This window comes from Carlito syrichta, unplaced genomic scaffold (assembly GCF_000164805.1).
Source record: "Carlito syrichta isolate Samal-C Ts95f unplaced genomic scaffold, Tarsius_syrichta-2.0.1 Scaffold143105, whole genome shotgun sequence".
Classification (NCBI taxonomy): Eukaryota; Metazoa; Chordata; class Mammalia; order Primates; family Tarsiidae; genus Carlito; species Carlito syrichta.
In genome coordinates, this window is record NW_007087201.1 from 78984 (window position 1) to 106273 (window position 27290).

Genomic DNA, 27290 nt, shown 5'->3' on the forward strand with positions numbered 1-27290 from the left:
AAAGAAAGGGAAGGGTGCTCTTTGGCACTTGGGTAATTAAATATTAAAGCAGCAAAGGAGAACATCTGTAGGGTTTGCAAGACAAACAAAATTAAAAAAAAGAATCAAAGCCAGGAACCCCATAGCTTGCGCCTGTAGTACCAGCAATTTGGAAGGCTGTGAAGGAGGATCGCCTGAACCCAGGAGTTTGAGGTTGTAGTGTGCTATGATTGTGCCTGTGATGAGGCAGCCTGGGCAACATACTGAGACCTCATCTAAAAAAAAAAAATCATAAAATCAAAAGATAACACAACTCATCTTTCATACACACACACACACACACACACACACACACACAAATACAGTCAGGCACGATGGCCCACACCTGTAACCCCAGCTACTTTGGAGGCTGAGACAAGGATCACTTGAGCCTGTGAGTTTGAGGTTACAATGAGCTAGGATCAAGCCACTGTACTCCAGCCTGGGTGACAGAGCAAAACCCCATCTCCAAAAAAATCCACTATAGAAATAGAATTTTATTACACTGACAGAAGAGGATATCACAGAACTAAGAAGCCCCCCCCCAATCTACAAACAATACACTTAGTCACCATGCAATAAAACTAGAAATGATTAATAAAAAAGTTAAAAGTCCATCTGGAAATTAAAAAACGATTTCCATGAAATAATTCTCAGGTAAAAAAGGAAATACAAATGGAAATTATAAAACTTTTTAAAAGTAATGACAATGAAAACACTACATATTAGAATCAATGTGTTACATTTAAAGCAGTAATCAGAGCCTAGGTAGTATAGACTCTATCCTTACAAAAAAATTAAAAATTTGCTAGGCAGTGGTGCACACCTGTGTTCCTAGCTTTTCTTGAAGCTGAGACAAGAGGATCACTTGAGCCCAGGAGTTTGAGGAGGGCAGAGAAAGACTTCATCTCAAAAAAATAATAAAAATAAAAAATAAAGCAGTGATCAGGAAAATACATACCACTAAGCATTTATCAATATGAATGGGCAAATGATATAAGGAATATTATTAAACAATAAAAAGGAATGAAGTTCTAATACATGAACAAGTCAGTCACAAAAGGCCACATATTGATTACAGCTGACCCTTGAACAACATGAATCTGAACTGTGCGGGTCTACTCTACATGGATTTTTTTCAGTGAAAGTTACAGCAAGTGAGCCTGTCTCTCCTGGCTCCACTTCCACTTCCTCTCTACCTTTTCTGCCTCTGCCACCCAAGACAGCAAGACCAAACCCTCCTCGGCCTACTCAACATGAGTACAATGAGAATGAAGACCAACAAGGATGGAGACCTTTCATACTGATCTCCTTCCACTTAATGAGTAGCAAATATATGCTCTTCTTTATGATCTAAAAAACATTTTCTTTTCTCTAGCTTACTTTATTGTAAGAATATAGTATATAATACATATAATATTAAAAATATGTGTTAATCAACTATGTATCTTATCAGTAAGCCTTCTGGCCAACAACAGGCTATTAGGAGTTAAGTTCTGGGGAGTCAACAGTTACATGTGAATTTTTTATTGTGCAAGGGAGTCAGCGCCCTTATACCCTGTGTTGTTCAAGGCATACTCACAGCCACCCCAGTGTCGACCTGCTGGGCTCCAGTGATCCTTCTGCCCCAGCCTTCCAAGTAGCCAGAACTATAGGCATGCACTACCATGCCCGGCTAATTTTTTTATTTATTATAGAGATGAAGTCTCGCCAAGTTGCCTGGGCTGGTCTCTAACTTGCGGGCTCAGGCAGTCTACTCGCCTCGGCCTCCCAAAGTGCTGGGATGACAGGCTGAGCCACCGAGCCTGGCCAAATAATGTAATCTTATACACAACTTCCATTAAAAACTGCTAACATGAAAAAAAAAATAGTAGAAAAGGCATACAAATTTATTTGACATGTATATATGGATGCCTTCAGAAATGCTACAAGGGAAATTGTTCATTTTTATCTTTAGGTTCAGAAAAGTATGGACAGCTGTGTAGAAATACGATTGGATTAAAAGGGTATGATCAAATGCTAATAGACTGATTGGGGAAGCCCAGCAAGGACTGTCTGTCTAGATTCTTCTTGGCTTCTCTGTGCAGCTTTCCTTTCTTCTGAGTATGGCTTTACATGGACAGAGGTAAAATTAGAGTAATACTTCTAAGTTTTATGACTGGTTTTAGAGAAAAGAGGCTCTGACCCACCTTGGGGAAGAGAGATTCTAGTTTTTATGGCTAACCTTGGGAGAGAATGGGACTGAGAGACAGGAGGAGAGGAGAAAATCTGAGAAAAACTTTTGCTTCTAAACTTACTCTTGAGACCTTCATTTTGGAGTATTGTTTTCTGAGCCCCAGCATGATTCTTCATACAAAAGATTTCTCAATGAATTGTAAAATTTTATGAAATTTTATTTGCGAATGTATACTAGAAATAACTAGTTTGTAGTAGCTTAAATCATTTAGAGAATCAGCAGATTTTGTGGCTTTATAATTTGATTCAAGGAGATTGAAGTCTTTTTACATACAGGCATAACCTTTGAACAGCGAAAAATCTTAATTGACAATGTAGTCAACAAGTCCTTCATCAATGCCCAGGCTTAAAAATATGTGATAAGTGGCTGGCAGAATATTATTCAAGGGGATGCCGTCTTTTATTCATTATAATTGGATTGATTAATTGGATCCTATGATAAGAAAACAGAGGAAAATATATCAACATATATTGAATATCTCTTATGTCAGAAATTATGTCAAGTTCTTCTTTTTTTTGAGTTGGAATCTCACTCCATCGCTTAGGCTAGAGTGTAGTGGCACACACATGGCCATCCCGGCATCGACCTGCTGGACTCTGGAGATCCTTCCACCTCAGCCTTCCAAGTAACCAACTACAGACGCATGCTACCATGCCCGGCTAATTTGTTTTTAAATTTATTGTAGAGATGAGGTCTCACCAAGTTGCTTCGGCTGGTCTTGAACCCGCGGGCTCAGGCAAGTCACTCACCTCTGCCTCCGGAAGTGCTAGGATTATAGGCTGGGTCACTGAGCCCAGCCCAAGTCAAGTTCTTTAAGTTCAAGTGTTAGCTGCTCCTCTTCCTACCAAATCCATGCATGGATTACTTGTAAATCTTTGAGTAGAGACAATAAAGCATTTGTAATTTCTATAACGAATTTGTCACCAGCTGAGACCACTAGTTACATTTTTGGGAGATTCAAGTTCTTGATAGTGCTCTTTTTTATACTGAACTCAAACGTCTCTCCCTGCAGTTTGCATTCATGTTCTTGTTTTTGTCTTCTGAGACTCATAGAACAAGCCTCTTTCACATTATAGTTCTTCAAATACTTGAAGTCAGCCTGACCCTGTGTTTAATTTTTCCTCTTCTCTTTACTCTCGTTAGTCTTGTTTCATAAGCCATTACCAGTCTAATTGCTGTACTGTGCTCACATGTAAGATTTTCTGGTAGTCATACCACACTTATATCTTGTTGAACTTGAGGTTGATCAGAACCTCAGAGTCTTTCTCATAGTTGCTGCTCCTTTTTGCAGGTTGTTTTGGGATTCACGAACAGACTGGGCATTTAATTTGTATTCTGATCCACTTCGTCCATAGACCTTGTTGAAATATATTTGGATCCAACATTATAGGATCTCCTCCCAGCTTTAGGTTTGGTGAGAGTGTAGCAGGATTTTACAGAGAGAGTCGGGATACCGAGGTCAGGAAGGTGCTTTATTTGTGCCGGCACTGGCTCAGCGGATTCACATACAAAGGCTGAGCCCCAAGTGCAGGGGGGCATTGCCTTTTATACAATTTTAGCTTCCTTGTCCCCCGATAAGGCTTACATAGTAGTAACATACTGGCTAATTGGGTATTTCATAGCTCAGGGTTACAGCAGAGTTACACTTGAGCATTACAGATAGGGGCCACATTTCTTTTTAATATGTATCATTCAAGAAAGTTCTTATCGTATGGTGCTAGAACTCTTTAATTATCCTGGGAAGGCTTTTATCTTTTTGTACTAAAGGGAGGGCCCTACTTTGTCCTTGAAAGGCCTTTACCTTATGAGGCTTGGGGAAAGGGCTTTCTGCCTCATTTCCCCTTTGATGCTAAATCCCTTTTTAGGGTCATAGAGCATCACTCTGGTTTAAGGGATTTTACTTTTATAACAGCTTTACATGCGTTGCTGTTTTTTTTTTTCCCCAACCATGGCCTCAGTGAAGCTGGAGACAGACCTTATAACTAAGGGAGCTAGACAGGGAAGGATTAGACAAATTCCCAACATCATGAGTACAATGCCTATGAGGATTTTAAATCCTCCAAAAGTTGAGAACCAACCTCCAAACAGTTCTTCGAGGTCCCAGCCTTTCCAGGTTTGAACTGGGACATGAGCAAGCTTTTTTATCCTATCAGTGGTTTTCTCTCTGATCTTTCCCTCATCATTTATTTGTAAGCAGTATTTGTTTAAGTTAAACTTTTTACAAACCCCTCCAGAAGCAAGCAAGTAATCTAAAGCTAAGCGGTTTTGATACATGGCATTGTGCATCTTAGTTTGCTGTTTGGTCAATATGTTAAGGGCCTTTGTAGTTTCATTAGTTATAATTTTAACAATCGCCTGTAATTGAATTATGTGGTTTAGCATGTAAATGGGGGTCCGATAGCCCCAAGATCCATTTTTTTCAAAAGAGATAAAATATGAGTGCTAACAGTAACATTTTACCATGGGTCCAGCTTTCTGGAGCAACCAATGTCAAACCTGCAGCAAAACCCAAGACAAGAATTACAGCAACAGACAATAGCAAAGGATGACACTGCATTACATTAAAAACACAGTCCGTTTGTTTGAGTGATGGTTGATTCCTCAAGATTTTTTTTTTTTTTTTGAGTTGGAGTCTCACTCTGTCGCCCAGACTAGAGTGCAGTGGCTGCTCCCAGCCACTGTAGCCTCGACCTGCTGGGCTCCGGTGATCCTTCCGCCTCAGCCTTCCAAATAGCTGGAACTACAGGCGCGCTACCATGCCCGGCTAATTTTTTGATTTATTGTAGAGATATGAGGTCTCACCAAGTTGTCCAAGCGGGTCTCGAACCCGTAGGCTCAGACAATCCACTCACCTCAGCCTCCCAAAGCACGGGATTACAGGCTGAGCCACAGAGCCCGGCTGATTCCTCAAGCTTTTGCTGTGTGTAGATTAGTCAGCTTTTGGAGTGACTAAAGCAGGGCTGTAGTCCTCTAACATCCTGGGGTTGCGGCTTGTTTTTTTCGGAAAGTCAGCTTCTGGGCATTGATGGATTAGCAGTGTACTTTCAGTCTCAGAAGGCGAGTTTCACTCTGCTGTGATGAATCCAGGGGCCCATCTCAGCTACCTTTATTGCAGTGGGGTGGGGGTGGGAGGACAAAACAACAGTAAATGGATCTCTCCAAAGGGGCTTTAGTGGCTGGATGCTCCTTTTTTTTTTTTACCTATACATCATCCCCCGATTTAAAGGGGTGTGTCTGTGATTAAGCTCACAGATAGCCATTCTCTAACCCAATGATGTATAGCAGTGAGGGCTGAGCCTAGAGCCTGTATCTGTTGTCTTAGAGTAAGATTACCCCCCTCTTTAAAATTTTCTTTTATACCTTTAACAATGGGGGGAGGGTGTCCATAAATAATTTTAAAAGGGGAAAATCTCTGTCTGCTTAGTGGTACTAGACCTGATTTTTAGCAAAGCAATTGGCAACAGCTGGTCCCATCACAAGTGAGTTTTCTGACAGTTTACTCAGTTGTAGTTTTAAAGTCCAGTTTATTCATTCCTCTTTTCTGGAGCTCTGGGGATGATAGGCAGTGTGTCATTTTTATGTGATTTCTGAGTCCCTTGCCATTGATTGTATTACCTCAGCCACAAATGCTAGCTCATGTCTGATTCTATAATGATTGGGATTCCAAATCAGAGAATGATTTCTTTTAGAAACAGCCGTGCCACTTCATGTGTCTTTTTGGTGTGGGTAGGAAAGGCCTCTACTCAACCCGAGAAAGTACACACAAAAACTAACAGATATTTACAGCCTTGGACCCGGGGAAGCTCAGTGAAGTTCACAACTATGTTTTCAACTGGGTCCCCTTCAACACTCTGTGTTCTCAGAGAGATCTTAGGCCCCTGCCGCAGGTTATTTTGGGCACATACTTCGCATTGTTTACATACTGCATGGGCTATACTGGAGAGTCAGGGAACATAAAAGTGCTGGCCTAATATAGTCTTGAGAGCTCTTTGGCCTGTATGAATTTCTTGATGAAAATGCTTGACAAAAGTTGGGGCCAAAGCTTCAGGGACAGCAACTCACCACCCATTTTAAAATTTCCACCATCCACCTGGGAGATAATTTTCATCTTTAATTTTGAACCAAGTTTGCTCATGCTGTGAATAATTGGGGTCTCATTCTGCCAATGGACTTGGGAACAATGCAGCAGCCCAAGTCCTTGGCTCCATTGTTCCTTGGGAGGCCACGAGCTTTGCTTCCTGGTCCCTGGTCAGCCGTCTGGTTTTCTTGAGTAACCATTGTGTCTCCTCTCTGGTATCCCTGGCAATGCATGACTGTTACCTTTTTAGGGGCACATACAGTATCTAAGAGTTTAAGAATTTTTTTTTACCATATTTTATGTCCTTGTCTCCTGAGTTGATTAAGCTCTTCTCCTTGATTAAACCTTCCCAATGTATACATTGATATTTATTCCAGCTGCTAGCTGGAGGGCTTGGGTTAGCACTATTAATTCTGTCTTTTGGGCTGAAGTCCCTTTTGGCAGAGGCTTTGTCTTGATGGTGGACTGCAGGGTTACTACAGAGTATCCTGTAAACTGTTTTTACACACTTATGAAGCCATCAGTGAAACATTTCACATCGAGATCCCTGAGAGACTGGTCTGTTAAGTTAGGTCGGCTGGAGAGCACCTTGTCCATGACCTCAATGCAATCATGACAGGGCTGACCTGGCTCGGTAGGCAGCAAGGTTGCACGGTTGAGAGTCCGCACCACTTCCAGGTGAATGCAGATTTGGGCCTTTTTCTTTGAAACTTTGTAGCCAGCCTTCCATAGGAGGGTAAAGAGTCAGTGCTGATTGTCCACATATTGGAGCAGCGTACAGCTGTACTGATCTGCTGGGAAGGCCTTTAAGTCAGAGGCTAGTGCTGTATCAAAAATAGTTGGGGAATTTTTGAAACCCTGTGACAGTTTAGTCCAAGTTAATTGACTTTTATAGCTGTTATCAGGATTTTCTCATTGAGAAGCAAAAATCAGCTGACTTTGAGGAGCCAGGCAGACACAAAAGAAAGCACCTTTGAGGTCTAAACAGGTACAGAAGGCGACTTTAGTGGGGATAAGACTTAGGAGAATATAGGGGTTGGGGACAACCAGGTATAAAGCAACAGTGGCTTGATTTACTACCCGTAAATCTTGAACCGACCAGTAATCATCTGTCCCCTGTTTCTGAACTGGCAGTAGCAGCGTATTCCAGGACAACTGACAGGGCTGGAGGAGTCTGTATGTTAAAAGTCTCTCCAGGTGCTTTTGGATCCCAACCTGTGCCTTGCATGGGATGAAATACTGTTTTTGACGGAGAGGCACAGCCCCTGGCTTTCGTTCTATTACTACTGGGGGTATGTCTCCGGCCAGTCCAGGGGAATTATCCTCAGCCCATACCCCAGGCACCTCAAAAGGAAGTTCAGGTTCTTGCCATGGCTCTTCTGTGAGGCTATAGAAGCACTACTCTTCCCCTCGGGGGACTGTAAGAGTCATGATTTTTGTTTCAGGATTCCCCAGGGACAAAGCTGCCTGGACAGTGGAGTAGAAGGTTATTTGGGCTTGCAGCTTTCCTAAGAGGTCTCGGCCCATTAAAGCCACTGGACAAGCTGGGAGGTACAGGAATTCATGGACAACTTAATGGCCCCCTAGATTACATCACCGGGGCTGTAAAAAGGGGCGATGGGCTTGGCCACCAAGGGCTCCCACAGTGGTAGCTTGTCTTGGTGAAAGAGGGCCCACAGGCTGGTTTACTACAGAATGTTCTGCCTCAGTGTCTACCATGAAGTTAAGGGGCCGGCCTCCCACAGTCATTTGGACCATAGGCTCCTGGGGGCCTAGTAAAATGGAGCCTGGACTGTCCTAGTCTTTCCCATAGTTTTCCATGGCAGCTAGGCCAACAAAATGATTCTCAGGGGCCACATATGGTTGGGGCGCAGGCTGGTATTGTTCCTGAACCACCTGACCTCTCCCTTTTCCTTGAGGAGTGGCCAGAAATCTTTTGGCTCTGGACATTCATTTTTCCAGTGCCCCTCTTGGAAGCGAGTACATTGGTTCCACCCCAATCTTATCACTGGGTAGGGCGGCCCTTCTTGCTGGCCTCTCTGTTTGCCTCAGCCTCGGCCCTGGCCCTGGCCTCAACCTCAGCCTGGTGGGGGAGCTCCCTGGGTACATGCTCTGCCAAAACAGTGGCAAGCAAGTATACTTTCTTTTTTATTTTCCTGTCTGCCTCCCTTTGGGCCTCTAGGTCTCAATTAACAAATATCTTTGTTGCAACCTTTATCAGTTGGCTAGCATTCATCCCAGCAAAGCTCTTTAACTTCTGTAATTTACACAGGATGTCTCCCTTAGCTTGGCCCACAAAAGCTGCGTTAATCATTTGCCGATTTTCAGCTGTCTTTGGGTCAAAGGGAGTGTAGAGATGGAATGCCTTACGTAGCCTTTTGTAAAACTGGCTGGGGCTCTCTTTGGGCACCTGAGGTTCTTTAGTATATGAGGCGGTGTGATGCTTCCAGCTCAGGAGGTTAGTGGTGGCGAAGGGCTGATATATAATAGTATGTTGCCCTCCTTGTTTTTTTCTCAACAGCCTCTTGACATCCATGGGGAGGGGGGGTGTCAGCAGTTTTCCTGAAACCTTTCTGCAGAGGTGTAAGGAGTTAATGGTGGTGGCTCTCTAGTAGCTGCTGCCATGGGGCATTTCGGGTGACCTTGGGGAAGGGGTGGATTCTGGGCTGAGGCCAACTTCTGAAGCGGGCTTTAGCTACAGTAGTTGTAGGAGGTGTGGGTGGCAACGAGGGGTACAATGACATGTAAGGTGGTGGTGGGGGTCTCCTTAGGTTCTTCAGACAGAATGGATTTTATCAGCTCTGGTCGGCACCTTGAGGGAGCTGTTGCTTGGGCCAGCATTATTCTATAGCTGTTTTCTAGACAGACTTTTATCCAAAGTGGGTGAGAGAGGACTACATCTTGCCAACAGTTAATGTAGGGAAACTGGTCTGGGTGGCCTGGATCCCCCACAATGACATCAAACACCTTACTAACTTGTCTCTTTTCTAGTGACCCCTCAGAGGGCCACCCCACTGCAAACAAAGGCCAGTCTACTTCACAGAGGGTCCAGAGCTTTCCGGGAGTTAACTTAAATACCATAATTCCCTGAGTATCTGTTTTTGAAATTCTTTACCATGCATTCTAAGGGGGTAAGCTTACTCTGCCACTCATTTCCTCCCACTAAAAGATGACAATCACACACAAGGTAGGAAGGAATGGGGGAGGTAAGAAGATTGGACAGCCCCTTCACCCTTCTCCAGCCATACCCCTTGCGGGGATATTTCAGGTGCCTCTGGCAATAGGCGAGTCGGTATAACACCCCCCGCAACCAGGTTTTCACCTAGGATGTCGTACTCCCACTACAGGAGGTATTTCATGTACCTTCTTCGCAATAGGTGAGTCAGTATAATCCTCCGACCAGGTTTCAGTCCCACTACAGGACTTAATCCTGCCATTTAGCCATATGAAGGTCACCACTGGCCCCCGAATCTACTCCCCATATAGTTGTGTGAAGGTCACCACCGGAACCAAATCAGGACTACAGCACTCGCTTCACCACCAGGTGGCCTCTCCTTCACTCACATTCAAACAACGTCTCCAATCCGCTGCCCAGTGCCTTACAGTTACAGTTTTGTCCCCCTGTGGGACTACTTGGGCAACTCTGGCAGGTGATCAGGCTCCCCTTCTGCCTTTTAAGGGCAGGTCTACCAAATTGAACCCGGGTTCTTACCAACCTGATGGTCGTGGCTCCCTTGACTGGTTCCTGAAACCTCACCTGTTCCATTGTACTCCCAAGGTCCTCACCCCAGGACGCCGGGATGGCTTGTCCCCAGTGGATCAAATGGCCTGCTGACACCAGGTGATATCACCTCTTCAGGCATCCTGGGGGTCATTCCCCAGCGACAAGGGAGGTGGAAACACCGTCTCCGCCTCTCAATTCCTGGCCAATGCACCAGAAATGTAGCGGGATTTTACAGAGAGAGTCGGGACAGGAGGCCCTGGAAGCCGCTTTATTTGTGCTGGCACCGGCTCAGCGGATTCGCATCGAAAGGCTGAGCCCCGGGTGCAGGGGGGCATTGCCTTTAAAAATTTTAGCTTCCTTGTCCCCCGATAAGGCTTACATATTAGTAACATACTGACTGATTGGGTATTTCATAGCTCAGGGTTACAGCAGAGTTACACTTGTGCATTACAGATTGGGGCCACATTTCTTTTTAATATGTATCATTCAAGAAAGTTCTTATCTTATGGTGCTAGAACTCTTTAATTATCCTAGGAAGGCTTTTATCTTAGTGTACTAAGGCGGGGGAGCCCTACTTTGTCCTTGAAAGGCCTTTACCTTATGAGGCTTGGGGAAAGGGCTTCCTGCCTCAAGAGTGCCTTTAATTTTATAATTCAGTTTTTGGTAGAAATATTAAAAATAGACGCTGAGCTCGGTGGCTTAGCCTGTAATCCCACGCCTTTGGGAGGCCAAGGTGAGTGGATTGCCTGTGCCCGCGGATTCGAGACCCCCTGGGCAACTTGGGGAGACCTCATCACTACAATAAATCAAAAATTAGCCGGGCATGGTAGCGTGTGCCTGTAGTTCTAGCTACTTGGAAGGCTGTGGCGGAAGGATCGCCGGAGCCCAGCAGGTTGAGGCTGCGATGGCCGGGAGCGCCCACTGCACTCCAGTCTGGGTGACGGAGTGAGACTCCAACTCAAAAAAAAAAAAAAAAGAAATATTAAAAACAGTGCAGCTGAGGTTAGAAATTAGTGCTAGAAACTTTTCTCTGGGTTGATGCATTAATTAATATCTGCTGTTTCCCAGTGAATGTTCTGTGGGACATTAAGTTCATAGATGTTCCATGACATGGGTCAGATATGTTGGGAAATGCTTCAGACTTTAACCTTCTGGACAGTCTTTGTACATGCACTAGTGAAGATGTTGAATGTCTTACAGTAAAGAAATCTGTTTAACTTTGGTTAACTTTGTCTAAACTTACTTGACAGGATAACCCTCATTTTCTCTGTAACATCAAAACAAAAAAAAACACACACTATAACATTTCCTTATCTTGTCCAAAATGTTCTGAGAAATATGTCTTGTTAATATCTCGTTACTATGCTTACTTTGATCTAATTGTCAATTCAATCATAAAAAGACAATACATGATTTGACTTGGCTTGTTCTTATTGATCCATATTGGCCTCTTCCTGATTCCCATTTTACTGTTAGAAGATCACCATTGTGGAATCTACCGCCTTCATTTTTTTATTAGAATTGGGATAAGATTTGCTCAATTATAGATATTTCATTTCTGTTCTGAATATCATCCTCCTTGACAGAGAAGAGTAAAACAAAACAGAAGAAACTTTCTGCTTTACTGTGCCATTCATGGACATAACATTGTCACCTCCATTCAGTGGATTTTTTTCTTCCTTGGCCATTTCTAGCACCAAAGAAAAATTCAAAGCCTGTTATATTTTTTTTAAAGTAGTAATTTTTTTTTTTTTTTACAAGTTTTACCTCATTAGTATACTTGCTTTGTTTTCCTGACACTATTCTTTAAATTTTCTGTTAAGGAATTTTAAAAAAGCATATATATGAGCACATATATTTCAGGTCAGGTTATAATTCTTTTTAAGGCCCTTCTGCCTTATCATAAGGAAAGGGAAGAAGTTGAGATGAGATATTCATCAGGCCCAGGAGGGTATGAGTTATACAATTCATTCAGTCTGGAGCACTGAGATGTTTGGCAGATACCTAGAAAAATCGTTGGCAGTGTTCTCCTGCCTTAAATCCACTGTGGTCCTGACTATATTTTCTCATTTTTGAAACTGGACCCTAGTTATCCTAAGTAGATTGGCCAGTTTGAATGATTTTCATCTTGTATTCCTATTAGTTGATTTAATTCATTAAATATATCCAAATTTAATATAAAAAATTTATGTGAATGATGGGTGTTGAAGTTTTCAGTACTGATGCTGTCTATGCAGGGGAAAATATGGAAATACTTAGCAGAACACTGAGTACTATTGCAACATTTGTTAATAAGCAGCAGAAAAACATTAACCTACTAATAGATGTTTGCTTTCTCTACAGGAACAAAAATTGAACAGTTTGCAAAAATTGGATGGAAAAATCATAAACATTCAGTTAATAACCCGTAAGTATTTCAGAGACATAAGATATTGAAAATCTGTGTCATCCTACAGTGTAATATGCAACTTTATAGTTGAAAAGAAAATACAAGACCTCAAAGTACTCACTAGAATCTTTTATTTATATTTTCTTATAAAAAACTTGTGCCCAAGCAAACTTTTGATAACTTTTCAGTTCTAGTTTTTGGCCTGTTTATATTTAGAATATCACTTAAGCTGTTAATAATTTTTGTGGGAGATAACCAGTCGCCATTTACTGCCATTCCTTGATATTTTCTTCAGTTTGTTTTGATCAATTAAAATGATTTTAAAATTCATATTAGTAACTGGGATGTGTTTTAATTACTTTTGTGTCATTAAATCTTACTCTGGTAGAAAAATATGGTTGTTTATATTCTTTAAAAATCTGAAGAAAAATGACATCAAATGTATTACAAATCCATAATATTTGAATCCCTAGTGCCTAGCGTAATACCTGGCTCATAGCATATATTTCATGGTTGTTGAGTAAAATTAGTTCATTGGGAATTTAATTGAAGTGATGCCACGTAACTAGAAGCAATACCACCAGACAATAAAAGAATATTAAATTCAACTATGTGTCACTGTGCTAAGTATCTTTATGTACAGTTTTATTTAAGGATTCTATATGGTAGAATTCTGTATGGTAGCTACTTTTATTCTCATTTTATAGATGAGAAAATTGAGCCTTACAGAAATTGAGCAACTTGCTCAAGTTCATTCTACTTAAGTAGTGGCAAAATAATAAACATATATATTTTTCTTTCTACTGATTATAACTTTCTTGAGGGCAAGAGCCATCTCTTATCTTTATGTTTTTGATCCTTAACATAGATTCTGTGCTCTGTGCTGACATAACAGATGCTTAGTAAATTGTTTCTGAACTGTTAAACAAATTTGCCATGTTTAATACATATAAAACCATGACAAGAAACATTTTATGCCACAAGTGAATAATTACCACATATTCCTAATCCTTCTAATTGTCTGCATTCTCCTGATTTTAAGTTGATATTTGAATTTGGGATATACCTAATTGATAAATAGTATCTAATTCCATGCCCTAGATCTAAGGGTATCTTTTTTTTTTTTTTTTTGAGTTGGAGTCCCTCTCTGTTGCCCAGACTGGAGTGCAGTAGCAGCTCCTCGACCTGCTGGGCTCTGGCGATCCTTTCGCTTCAGCCTTCCAAGTAGCCGCAACTACAGGCGTGCGCTACCACGCCCGGCTAATTTTTTTATTTATTGTAGAGACGAGGTCTTGCCAAGTTGCCCAGGTGGGTCTCGAACCCGCAGGCTCAGGCAATCCACTCACCTCAGCCTCCCAAAGTGCTGGGATTACAGGCTAAGCCACCGAGCCCGGCTCTAAGAGTATCTTGTGAAAGGTCTAAGGGTTTTATGAAATCTTTAGTGAATTCTCATTGCTTTCATGATAAATTCAAACTCGTTTGTGTGAGATAACAGGCCTGTTAGAATTTGGCCACATTCAACTTTGCAAGTCTCATTTCCTACCACTTCCCTGGATATGCCCAGTCTCTAGCCTCACCAAGTTATGTGGTTTTCTCCAAGTGTGTTGTATAATACTTGCTTCTGTGTTTTCACTTATGCTGGAATATTCTTCTGTCTTTTGCTTTGTGAATATCTACTTACTCATCAAAATACCAACCCAAATATCATTGCTTCTCTTAACACCTTCTTAAAGCTTCTTGGGCATAATGATCTTTTTTCATGAGCTTCACCTGTGTTCTGCATACTTCTATTATAACGCATCACACTGTGTGTCACAGTTAGTTATTTATGAGTTTTTCTTTTCTGATGACGATGATTCTTGAGCAGGGATTATGTCTCATTTTTGTGTCAGTAGTATAGAGGTACTGGGAGCATAGTATAAGTGCAACAAAACTTTGCTGTTTCTGAATAGTACAGTTAGGATAAGCGGTCTTAAACCCATAAAGATGGTCTAGAGCTGATTTATTTGTCCTTCAAACTTGGAAAACCATTAAAAATCCTTGTGACTTACTGAATCTAGTAAGGAACTGTATCAGTATGCTGAGTAATTGACAGTGCAGCAATTGCCTGGCCTGAGAGAATCAAAGCTTCCAAGTCTTTCTCTCAGCTTCTAGTGTAACAGGCACTTAGTTATCCACTCATTACAGCATTTTTCTTAAGGAATTTATTCATTCAATAAATATGTATTCAGTATCCACTGTGTGAAATTCAGTATCCACTATCTGAAATTGCTGTAGCTGCTGCTGATAGAACAGTGAGCAAGACAGATAAGTTCCTTGCTCCCTGGATCTCCTGTTACATATAAGTTCTCAACTATGTTAAGTAAGCAAATGTAATTTCTGGATGTCGTTTTCATCACTTAAAACTATGAAACAAGAGTAGCCTTCTGGGTTTGCCTCTGACATTTCAGATGCTAACCTCTTCCACTAAGTTTTGCTTGGCTAGTGAAGAAAGAGAATTCTGGGTTTGCTGACTAATCATTAGAGATACTCTATTACATAGTTTTAAGAAGGTTGAATTAAGAAACTATTCTCAAATGCTTCCTCGCAAATTAGAAGAATCTTTACAGGGAAGTGAGAATCTGTGATAAGTAGTTCAGGATTAGGGGTAGACCAAGGCATTTGAGCCTTCACATCTGTGTCTCTAACATCCTTCTAGTTGTCTGCACTTAAGTATACTACAGGTGCCTCAGGTCAACATGTCTATGCAGGATTTATCATTTTCCCTCAACTCTGTTTTTCCTTCAGTGTTCTCCGTCTTGGTGTGAATGACATCAACATACACTTAGTTATCTAAGATAGAAAACTACAAGTCACCCTTGGCTATGCTTTCTTCCTCAGTGTTCCGTATGCAATTGGGTCCCATCTGAAGGCCTAGGGATTCTCCTTCCTTACTGTTTCTTGAGTTCATCCCTTTCCTCCATCTTTCACATCCAGTTCCCTACTTTAGGCCTTTATTCTTGCCTTAGTTGTTTCCCCCTCTTTTAACTGGTTTACTGCTTTTGGTAATGCCTTTTGTGTGTGTGTGTGTTGGAGTCTCACTCTGTCACCCAGGCTGGAGTACAGTGGCACACTCATGCCACCCCAGCATCGATCTGCTGGGCTCAGCAGATCCTTCTGTAACGTTTGGAGATACCGAAAGAGGCACAGGACAAAGGGCCGGTATAAACCAAGCGTTTATTGGGGGAGAAACTCCAGGGCAAGGTTCCGTGGTTCAGGAAGATGGGCCAGGGGAGTCGTGCCCAAGGAGGGGTGGTGTGGGTTTTTAAGGGTGGTGTATCCGGGAGGGTGTTGGGGGCAGCAGCGAAGCAGGGAGACAAAGCGTCGCATCTGACATGGGCTGGAAAGTCCCTGTCTGGCCCTTCTCGGCAGCTGGCGACAGGTTCTGGAAGGTTTCAAGCGAGATATGCGGATGTGGGCTTGGGGCAGATGGGCAGAGAGGGAAGGGGGAGGTGGGTGGAAGAGTAGATGGGGGTAGGTGAGTGCTGCTTCCCTCCGAACCTAACACCCTCTGCCTCAGCCTTCCAAGTAGCCTGAACTACAGGCGTGCGCTACCACGTCCAGCTAATTTTTAAATTTACTGTAGAGACCTGGTCTCGCCAAGTTCCCCGGGCTGGTCTTGAACCCGCGGGCTCAGGCAGTCCACTCGCCTCAGCCTCCCAAAGTGCTGGGATTGCAGGCTGAGCCATAGAGCCCAGCCGACAATACCTTTTTACCAGCCTTTTTTCCATACCTCAGCTTTCTTGCTGAGATACAAAGCTGATGATGTCACTCCCTAGCTTAATATCCTTTAGTAGTGCCTCCTTGTTTTCGGTGTAAAATGTAACCATTATAAAATGGTCTTTCGTGGTCCGATTCCTGTTCATTTCTCCGGCCCCATCTTGACCTTGTCCATCTATAACATTCCCTCTCAAACTTCATGCCCTCACTCGGGTGCACTATTTTACCTTGAGAAACTTTGCATGTGTTGCTGCTTCTGTCAGGATTTCTCTCTCTCCCACTTCTTATTTGTCTAATATTGTAGAGGAAGCCCCTTCTGGTTCCTGGATTTGATACATGTCCTATGTGTTTCCATAGCATCCGGAGTAACATTTCTATCATAGCATTTGTCATATTGTATTTAGAATTGTTTAATTCTTTCCCACGGACTTAAACTGAGCTCCTTAGGTGTAGAGACTGTGTCTGTGTCCCTGGTGCCTGGTGCAGAATGTGGTACAAATAACTTTTGAAAGTTGGTGATGGTGAAAATTAACTTTAGAGGCAAAGATGTAGACACTAGTAAGTAGATCTAAGTCACATACGCTTTATCCTCTAAACATTTTAATTGCTTATTAATTTCTAAGCCAGTTGAAATTTGTTTTTAGAAACTCCCTTGTGATATCTGTTGCTGTTGCTATTTTTGCCAGAGCAGTTTCTGAAGCTATGTGATTATACTGTCAAGGAGGCAAAGGGGATAAAAATGAGTTTCTTCTTTGCAGTGATCAGAAGGGAAATGGGTTTTTGAGAATGCAGATAATTTGTTACAGATCTTGTACATTTATTTAAAAGCTCTATTAGCTTTCATTAAATGTACTTGTATAATATCATCACAAAAGTTGACTGAATTGCAAGTCATTTAATTTTGCTTTTATTCTCTTTATTTCTTCTGGCATGTTATACCTCTAAAAATTTTGCTGTTAAGGAACTAGTATTTTATAATTTTGCCGGGAAGGATAAATATAGTACTCTGTTTTAACCCCCAACTGGTCTAACACCAATTGAGTATACTATAGCTCCATTCTGACATGAACCACTTGCCACAAACTATGTATTTCACATGGCATGAGCCACCACATTTAACACAGACCCCATGAGTTAAGGACTCAGTTCTCCACAAGACTGTCCTCACTTCGGACATCAACTGCAATTGGTATGCCCAGGCCACCCATACTTCTGACCGACTGGCTACAAATCCAAGAGTTCCTATGATTGTCTCAGGTTTGATAATTCACTAGAATGATTTACAGAACTCAGGAAAGTGCTGTACTTACAATTACAGTTTTATTATAAAGGATATAAATCAGGAACAGCCAAATGAAGAGGCACATAGAGTGAGGCCTGAAGGATCCAATGCAAAGCTTTCACGCCTCTCCCTGTGGAGTCAGGTCATGTTAACCCTCCCATCATATCAAGATATTCACCAACCAGGAAGCCCCACCCAGTTTCTGCATCCAGGATTTTTATTGGGGCTGCATTATGTAGGCATACGCGATTAAATTATTGGCTATAAGACTGAACTCAAGTCTCCAGCCTTCCTCTTATCAGAAGTTGAACTGGCTCAAAGTCTCAACCCTGTATTGACATGGTTGGTCTTTTTGGTGGTCATTCTCCCATCTTGAAGACCAAAAGGGGCCCACCATGAGTCACTTCATTAGCATAGCAGAGGCTCCTATCACTCAGGAAATTCCAAGGGTTCTTTTTTTATTTATAAAAAAGTGTGTATTTATTCTTACATGTTTAAACTTCAGTCACCTTCAAAGTACTTTCTGTTTGATGCAGTACCCCCATTGAAACACTTTTCCTACTACTCAAAACAGTATTTATTTATTTATTTAATTTTATTCCAAGGGTTTTAGAAGCTTTGTGCCAGGAACCTGGGACAAAAACCAGACAATTTTTTTATTTACAACACATGGTATTTGGAATTAGGATTTTTAAAAACTCAATTCAGATGACTTATTTATTAAAGGTTGAAACTTTTCATAAAATTCTGTCTTTGGGTTGTGAAAAGACTATATATTTTGTCTTTAACTCTGCAACAAAAATTGCAATTGCTTTCTCACATTCTATAACAAATATTTATTTTGTATTTAGGTATTCTCAGTTTCAAGATGAATACAGTTTAGATGAAGTGATGTCATCTAAAAAAGTCTTTGATTTTTTGACTCTCTTACAATGTTGGTAAGAAAAACATATTTTAACGTTTAATAGAAAGAAGTAACTGCTCCCCCCCCTGTGATTAACCCTTAGGTTCTGCATCTGGGTGTAACTTTTGCAGACTCTGACCTCTGTAGTCCCCACTCTGGATTACTTCATTAGAGGATCCTTACTTCCTACTCTTGCCTGGAGACAGACTCTCTCTCCTCTTAGAAAAATACACTTTACTTCCTTCTCTCATGATTCATAATTTCTGATTTTTTAAATTGTATTTATTTATTAAAATGTGGCTTAAGGGGCCAGTAGAGTCCAAAGGGTTTTTTTTTTTCCCTTGAGTATTTTGTTTTTCCCTGCTGTATACTTCTACAGGAAATTCCACTCTGTAATAATAGCTATGAGCAAAAGTAATATAAGGAAAAAAATCATAGCTCTAATGATGATAATAGCTGTGTCTTACAAATTGCTTGGCAATATCTGTCTCCTAGAAAATTGAGTGAGTACTGCATAGCTCCTGCCTGTTTCCTCGTTAATACCTGGTTGTGCCCGGGAGATACTGGCTGGGATGGAAATCAACAAGTTGGGTCAACTTTTATCTGTTGCAATATGGGAGTCTGCGCATTTAGAAAGGCCAGCTAAACTTGCAGTGGACTTCTTGTGTTTGCCACTTTCCTTAACGGCTGGCTGTAAGCAAAAGATTTATTTTGAGATCTCATGAATCTTAACTAAACCATCTACTTTCTGAAATCTCCTTTTCTGCCCTTTCCCAGTTTCCAAAAGGATTTCAGGATTGAGTTAATTTGGGAGATAGCCAGGCTGGAGCTAGATAGATCTGTAGTAGAATCTTTATTGTACTAGAATAGGAGTAACTTTTTGGACTCAGTCCTCAGAAGTCACCAGAAGGTGCCTTATGCATCTCCAGAGGCAAATCTGGGATTCTTTTTAAGAACTTTTTGGGAGACTCTCAAAGACCAAGTAGTGATTGATAACATTTAAGTTCTTGTTTAGTGTTCAGCCCTCAGGTGGGATGCATGTACAATTTATAACTGTAGATATCACAAAAAAGACAATCCACTGACCAGCAAGCATATTTGGCCTTTCTTCTCATATAGAAAGGACTCCTAGTCTGAAATCCTAGGATCAAGGTGATACTGGGTATAAATAATTATTTTTACTTCCCTTTAGTCCCACTTCAGATGGTGCTGCAGCGGCAGTTTTGGCTAATGAAGAATTTGTGCAGAAGCATAACGTGCAACACAAAGCTGTGGAAATTTTGGCACAAGAAATGGTGACTGATTTGCCAAGTTCATTTGAAGAAAAAAGTGTTATTAAAGTGGTATGTCTGATAATTCTGTTTTATTAATCAGATTAAAGATTTGCTGTTTAAAATTTCAAAATGCTGTCATGTCATCATTAGCTCTGGAAGTTGTTTACCTACAAAAATTGGTCTAGAGATTGTGCTACTATAACTCTTCCTTTAGAATCTGTTAAGAGAAAACAACTAATAAAAACAGATGCTTCTTATGACAGAGGCATGCATCATTATGTGATAACTTTTTGCTTCTTTATTTTTTTTTGAGTCAAGGTCTCACTGTCGCCTAGGCTGGAGTGCAGTGGCATGATCATGACTCACTGTAGCCTTGACCTCCTGGGCAATCCTTCTACCTCAGCATTCCAAGTACCTGGGACACACTTGGCTAATTTTTTAATTTTTTTGATTTTTGATTTTTTGTAGAGATGAGGTTTCACTGTTTTCTCAGGCTGATGTCAAACTCCTGGGCTCAGGCAGTCGCTTACCTCAGCATCCCAAAGTGCTGACATTATAGGCGTGAGCCACTACATCTGGCCTGGCAACTTTTAATTAACTAGATTTGATGTTTATTTTTATTTTGAGTTGACTAAATGTGCATAGAACTCTAGTCTGACAGACGTAAGGGAAAAATAAGGATGTTGTGCAGAGAATGGGGTCTTGCTCTATTGCCCAGGCTGGTCTTGAACTCCTGGCCTCAAGTGATCCTCCTTACTTGGCCTCCCAAAGCACTGGGATTACTGGTATGAGTTATTGTGCTGGCCTAAGACTGTTTTAAAATAACTTTCTTGACCTTTAATACTCAAAAAATCCAGATTAAAAACTGAATACAAAATGGAGAAAGTAAAAATGATGAGAATTCAGACCTAGAGTTAGTTGAATATTGGAAGACACACACATACACACACAAACAATTATATGTTAAATTACAGTTTACAAAGTAATTTTACAACAATGCTGTGAATTTGAAAACATTCTTGTAACTTGCTCAAGATCACGGTTAGGTTGTGACAGAGTTGGAACTTATATTCAGGTTTTCTGATTATAGTATATTTTTCATTATACCATTGTTTTATTCCTTGAAGAAAAGTTAAGTTGCATATTTTATTATCTGGGACCAAGGGAGTGTTAGGATCATAGACTTTGGAAAAATGGTTTGAATTCTATATATATGATCTTCTAAATGAAGTTTGTGTATTCTTGTATAGCAATTCCCTCATATTTTTTTAGTAGTGTATCTAACTGATAATCTGTCAATAAATCTTTTCAACTTATTTACCACAACTACACATTGTAGTTTGGCAGAGGCTTTTTTTTTGAGTTAGAGTTTCACTCTATCACCCAGGCTGCAGTGCAGTGGCATGCTCACAGCCACCGCAGCCTCAACCTGCTGGGCTCAGTCGATCCTTCTGCTCAGCCTTCCAGGTAACTGGAAGTAAAGGCATGTGCCACCACGCCCAGCTAATTAAAAAAAAAAATTTATTGTAGAGATGCTGGCTCTCCATGTTGCCCACGCTGGTCTCGAACCCGTAGGCTCTGGCAATCCTCTTGCCTCCACCTCCCAAAGTGCTGGGATTACAGGTGTGAGCCACCGTGCCCGGCTGTTTGGTAGAGGTTTTATAATTTAGCACAAGATTTGGTTTGGGAAAGTCTTTTATATATTTTTTATTTAAAATGCTTTTCTTTTTAGTACAAAATTGAATAAATACATTTTTACACCTAGATATTATTTTATTTGGACTTTCTGTGTAACATAGAAACAGCTATTAAGGTTATGCATATTTGAATCTCTTAAAATTTTTGCCCAAAAGGCCCAGTTTTCATACCCTTAATTTATTTATATATGGTGTTGGCTTTAGGTTGGCTTTGATATGAGTAAAGAAGCTGCCAGAAAATGCTATGAGAAATCTGGCCTGAGACCAAGTGATATTGATGTAATAGAACTTCACGATTGCTTCTCTGTCAATGAACTGCTTACTTATGAAGCACTGGGACTCTGTCCAGAAGGTAATACATTTGAAGAGGGCAGATTAATTGGGTAAATTTCACTGAGAAAGCTTCACTTTCACCATTAGACAAAATAATTCACTAATTTCCTTTCCTTCCATGTTGGTTCTACCACACTGTGCAAAGTGAATGTGAGCTATTTTGGTACTGAACTTTTTAGAACATGTAGCCTTGGACAAAACCAACAGTAACATAACAGAGTGTCCAAATAATTTGTATTATGTAAATCAAGGGTACTTATAATGTACTGTTAAGTTTAAAAAAAGATATAAAATTACATATGTAATTCCAAATATTTCAAATTATGTTCGAAAAGATTTGCAGAAAGGAAAATGGAAAAACTAGTTGGTAGGATCTGGAAGCTTCTTTTTTCAGTTTCTAAAGTGGTTGCTAGTAACAATGTATGAGAGTTTTAGATGCTCTATGTCCTTGCTAACACTTGATATGGTCAATTTTTAAAATTTCAGCCTTCTAAAGAATATATAGTGGTATCGTATTTTAATTTTAATTTGGATTCCCTGATGACTAATGATGTTGTACATCCAAGTACTTGTTGGTTATTCATATATCTTCTTTTGTAAAGTGTCTGTTCAGATTTTTGCCCATTGATTACTTGGCTATCTGTCTTTGTTGGGTTATAGGAGTTTATATATATGTTCTGCATACAAGTCAGTTATCTGATACATGTATGTTGTAAATATTTTTCTTCTAGTCTGTGACTTGCCTTTTTGTTTTATGAATACAGGTTGAATATTTTTTATCCAAAATACCTGAGACAAGAAGTGTTTTAGATTTCAGATTTTTAAATTAATGTCATCTCTTTCTCTTTAATTTTCAGTTCATCACGATAGATCTTTGCATGTTTCATGATCAGCATACCATTAAGTGGCATGTGTTCACTGTAAAGCTGATGGATCCATCTTTCAATACGTATTTGAGAGCCTCATTTTTAGCTTTATTCAGTGTTTTTCTGTTTTTCATTAACTTATATTCATCACTTTCAGCATAGGACTTTAGTTTATTCTTCTATTTCTTCAGTTCATATATGGTAGTCATCTCAACACCATATTCTTCTGTAAGACGTTTCACATTTATACTGCTGTCCAGTTTCTATGCTGTTACAGATAAACATAAATACTTCTTTTCTTTTCTTTTCTTTTCTTTTGAGTTGGAGTCTTAACCTTTTGCCCAGGCTAGAGTGCAATAGCATGATCATGGCTTCCACAACCTCAACTCTCTGGGTTCAGGTGATCCTTATGCCTCAGCCTTCCAAGTAGCTGGAACTACAGGCACACACCACCATGTCTGGCTAATTTTTTGATTTATTGTGGAGACGAGGTCTCACCAAGTTTCCCAGGCTGGTCTCGAACCCTGAATCAGACAATCCTCTTTCCTCCACTTCCCAAAGTGCTGGAATTACAGGCATGAGCCACTACACACGTGAGCATCTACTGCTGGTGCATCCAGCCTGCGCATGTGCCATTTTATTACATTTTGTGGGTGTACTTGAGTGGGGAAATATGGACAGGCATGGAAAATATATATCACAGCTGAAGGGGGCTGTGAGGGTCTTTTTCCTCTTGGCAATGCTGAATAAACCATGTGTTATGTGCCTGTGTTGTGACTGTGACCCATCACATGAGGTCAGGTGTGGAATTTTCTACTTGTGGTGTCATGTCACTGCTCAAAAAGTATCAGATTTCAGATCCTTTCAACAAAATTTTACGTTTTGATGAAGTATAGTTCATCAATTTTTAAAAATGATTCTTGCTTTTTGTATTTTAAGAAACCTTTGTCTACCTCAGGGTCCTAAAGATTTTCTATTTTTGTTCTATAAGTTCTGTAGTTTTAGGTTTTACATTGAAGTATGTGGTCCATTTTGAGTCAGTTTTTGTGTCTGGTGTAAGATAAAGGTCAATGTTAATTTTTTTCATACATATACCTAACACCATTTGTTGAAAAGACTTTTTTCTCCTCATTGAATTGCCCTGGCAACTTTGTCAAAAATCAATTGCCCAGATATACATGAGGGTCCAGTTTTGGATTTTCTTTTCTTTTCCATTCATCTACATTTCTGTCTTTTCAACAATATCAAATTATCTTGAGTACTATCTTATTATACTATAGTATATTATACTGTATGGTAAGTCTTGAAATGAGATAGAGTAAGTTCTCCAACTTTGTTGTTTTAAAAAATTATTTTAGTCATCTTAGGTTCTTTGTTTCTCCATATATGTTTTAGAATCATGTTTTTAATTTCTAAAAAAAAAAATTCTGCTGAAATTTCCACTGGGATTTCATTGAATCTATAGATTCATTCAGAGAGAATTGCCATCTTAACAAGGCTGAAACTTTCACTCCATTAGATGGAATATGTTGCTGTTTATTTAATTCTTTAACTTCCGTCAAAATGTTTTGTAGTTTTCATTACAGGTATTAGATATTTTTTGTTAGGTTTATTCTTAGATATTTTGTACTTTTGGTCATAAAATTTTTTAAACATTTGCCAATTGTTTGCTTACAGTATATAAGAATAATTTTTTTTTACAGACCTGCCTCAGTTTTAGCAGAATAAAATTGATTCCAAATGTCTTTAATGATTTTGCTAAATTCATGTATTAATTGTAATAGTTGTCTTAAAGATTATGAGGGATTTTCTAAATGAACAGTCATATTATCTGTCATTAAGGACATTTTTACTTCTTTCTTTCTGATGTTTTGCTTTTTATTTATTTATTTATTCTGTATTGCAATGGCTGTGATCTCTGTGTGTGTACAGTATTAAATAGAAGTTGTGAAAGTGGGCATCATTGCCTTATTTGTGATCTTGAGAGATGCACACCATTAAGTATGATGTTAGCTGTAAGCTTTTTATTGATGTCATTTATCATGTTGAGAAAATTCTTTACTATTGCTAGTTGGCTGAGAGGTCTCATTCTTTTTTTATGAAGAGGTATTGACTTTTTGTTAAATTCTTCTGCATCTATTAAAATGATAGCATGGTTTTTTTTCTTTTATTCCATTGACATGATGAATCATATTGATTGATTTTGAATATTAAACCAATCTTGTATCTCTGGGATTCGCCCTACATGGTCATGATGTATTTTCCTTTTTATATATTGTTGGATTCAATTTGTTAGCATTTTATTAATGATTTTTGCTTATATATTCATGAGGGATATTTATAATTTTCTTCTTTTTCAGGTTTTGGTATTAGAGTTATATTGGTCTCATAAAAAAGATTGGGCAATGGTCTCTCATTCTTTGTTTTCTGAAAAAGTTTGTGTGAGATTAGTGTTTGTTTTTCCTTGAATGTTTCATAGAATTTACTAGTGTTACCAAGGGGCCTTTAGTTTTCTTTTTGGGAAAGTTTTTGATAACAAAATAAAATTTGTTAATGCATATAGTGCTGGTTGGTTTTTTGTTTCCTTTTGTGTCTATCAATTTTGGTAAGCTATATTTTTCAAGAAATGCTTCCATTTCTTTAAGTTGTCAAATTTTTTGGCTTAAGTTGTTCAAAGTATTCTCTTGTTATTCTTTTAATGTCCATGGGATCTATGATGATAACTTTTTAAAAATTCTTGTTATTGGTGATTATTTGTGTTCTTTCTCCTTTTTTTTCTTGAGCTTTTTAGCTAGAGGCTTGTCAATTTTAGTGAGCTTTATAAAAAGCACTTTAGTCATTTTCATTGGGTTTTTTTGCTCTATCTTTATTATTTGCTTTCTTTAACATACTTTGGGTTTATTTTATTTTCTGTTTTAATTTCTTATGATACAGCCTTAAGGTATTTTATTTTAGATCTTTTTTCATGTAAGCATTTAAAGTGATATGTTTCCTTTGAGCAGTATTTATTTGCAAATTTTGATGTTTCATTGTTATTGTCATTCAGTTCATAAATATATATACTCATGTGTGTGTATATATAGTATGTATGCTTATTCTCTGAATGATGTATTTACTTTTATTCATTTGCTTTCAATCTATTAATATTATTTATTTAAAGTATATCTCTCATAGGCAGCATTTAAGCAGTAGTAAATTGGTTTTTATTCACTTTGTCAATTTCTGCCTTTTTACTAGAGTGTTTAAACTTGTGCTAATACAGTAGCCACTAGCTATACATGATTATTGAGTCCTTGAAATGTTGCTAGTCCAAATTGATGTGTCCAAGGGATTTTGGAGACTTATGGGAGAAATAGAATGTAAAGTATTTCACTAATAATTTTTATACTGATTGCATGTTGAAATGAAAATACTTTAGATATATATTAAATAAAATGTGTACTAGAAAATTTTAAAGTACCTATGTGGCATTATGTTTCTGTTGACAGTGTCAATTTAGAACGCTAACATTTAATGTAATTATTGATATAGTAGAATTTAGGTTGACTGTTTTATTATCTGTTTTCAGTTTGTTCTCTCTGATTTTTATTCCTCTTCTCCTGCCTTCTTCTTTATTATTTAGTATTTTTGGTATACCAGTTATATCTTTTTGTTTTGGCTTCTCTTTTTCCTCCAGTGGTTGCTATAGGGTAGGGTTTCTCAACCTTGACACTGTTGATATTTTAGCTCTATTATTCTTGGGCTAGAGCTTGTACATTGTAGAATATTCAGCAATATTCATGGCCTCTTATCTACTAAATGCCAGTAACACCTCCCCCCAAAGTTGTGACCAAAAATGTCTCTAAACATTGCCAAATGTCCTCTGGGGGACAAAATCTCTTCTAGTTGAGAACCACTACAGTAAGGGTTATGGCATGCATACTTAACCATCTCCTCTTTTTCTAAATCCCAACATACGGTGTTATACTTTCAACAGTCACACAGTCAGTTGTCCCTTACGTGCCATGGGGGAAAAACCCAGTCACATATAATTTTAAAGATATTAAGAGGGAAAAAGTATTTTATGTTTATCCAGATATTAGCATTTTTATTGTTCTCTCTTTATTCTTGAACACCTAAGTTTTTTTTTGTAATCATGTCCTTCAACCTAAATAACTTTTTTTTTTTTTAAAGCAGGATTTATTGAGAGGGCAGAAAAGCTCCCACAGTGGGAGGGGACCTGAAGGGGTTCCCCTAAAGAACTTCTTTTTAAGCCGGGCTCGGTGGCTCAGCCTGTAATCCCGTGCCTTTGGGAGGCTGAGGTGAGTGGATTGCCTGAGCCTGAGGGTTCGAGACCCGCCTGGGCAGCGAGACCTCATCTCTACAATAAATAAAAAATCAGCCGAGTGTGGTAGCGCATGCCTGTAATTCCGGCTACTTGGAAGGCTGAGGCGGAAGGATCGCCGGAGCCCAGCCGGTCAAGGCTGCGGTGGCCGGGAGCAGCCACTGCACTCCAGTCTGGGGGACAGAGTGAGACTCCAACTCAAAAAAAAAAGAACTTCTTTTTAGCATTTCTTATAAAGCAGGAGATAAATTCTCTTAGTTTTCCTTCAACTGAGAATATCTTTACTTAACCTGAATTCCTAAAGGAAATTTGTGTGGGATGTAGAGTTTTGGGTTGACAGGTTTTTAAAAGCATGTTGTTTCAGTCTTCTGGGCTTCATGTTTTGTTTTCGTTTTTGAATTGAGGT

The 27290-nt window shown here is 39.5% G+C and overlaps 1 protein-coding gene across 1 annotated transcript in view; it reads left to right on the plus strand.

Annotated features, from left to right (window-relative positions):
• The window catches only part of LOC103251566 (non-specific lipid-transfer protein), a 91726-nt gene that overhangs the window by 59477 nt on the left and 4959 nt on the right, over positions 1 to 27290 (plus strand). The window contains exons 7-10 of the mRNA XM_008050160.2: positions 12400 to 12463; positions 18338 to 18424; positions 19583 to 19733; positions 21566 to 21713. Coding sequence (XP_008048351.2) covers positions 12400 to 12463; positions 18338 to 18424; positions 19583 to 19733; positions 21566 to 21713 — 450 coding nt within the window. The remainder of the gene's footprint in view (positions 1 to 12399; positions 12464 to 18337; positions 18425 to 19582; positions 19734 to 21565; positions 21714 to 27290) is intronic.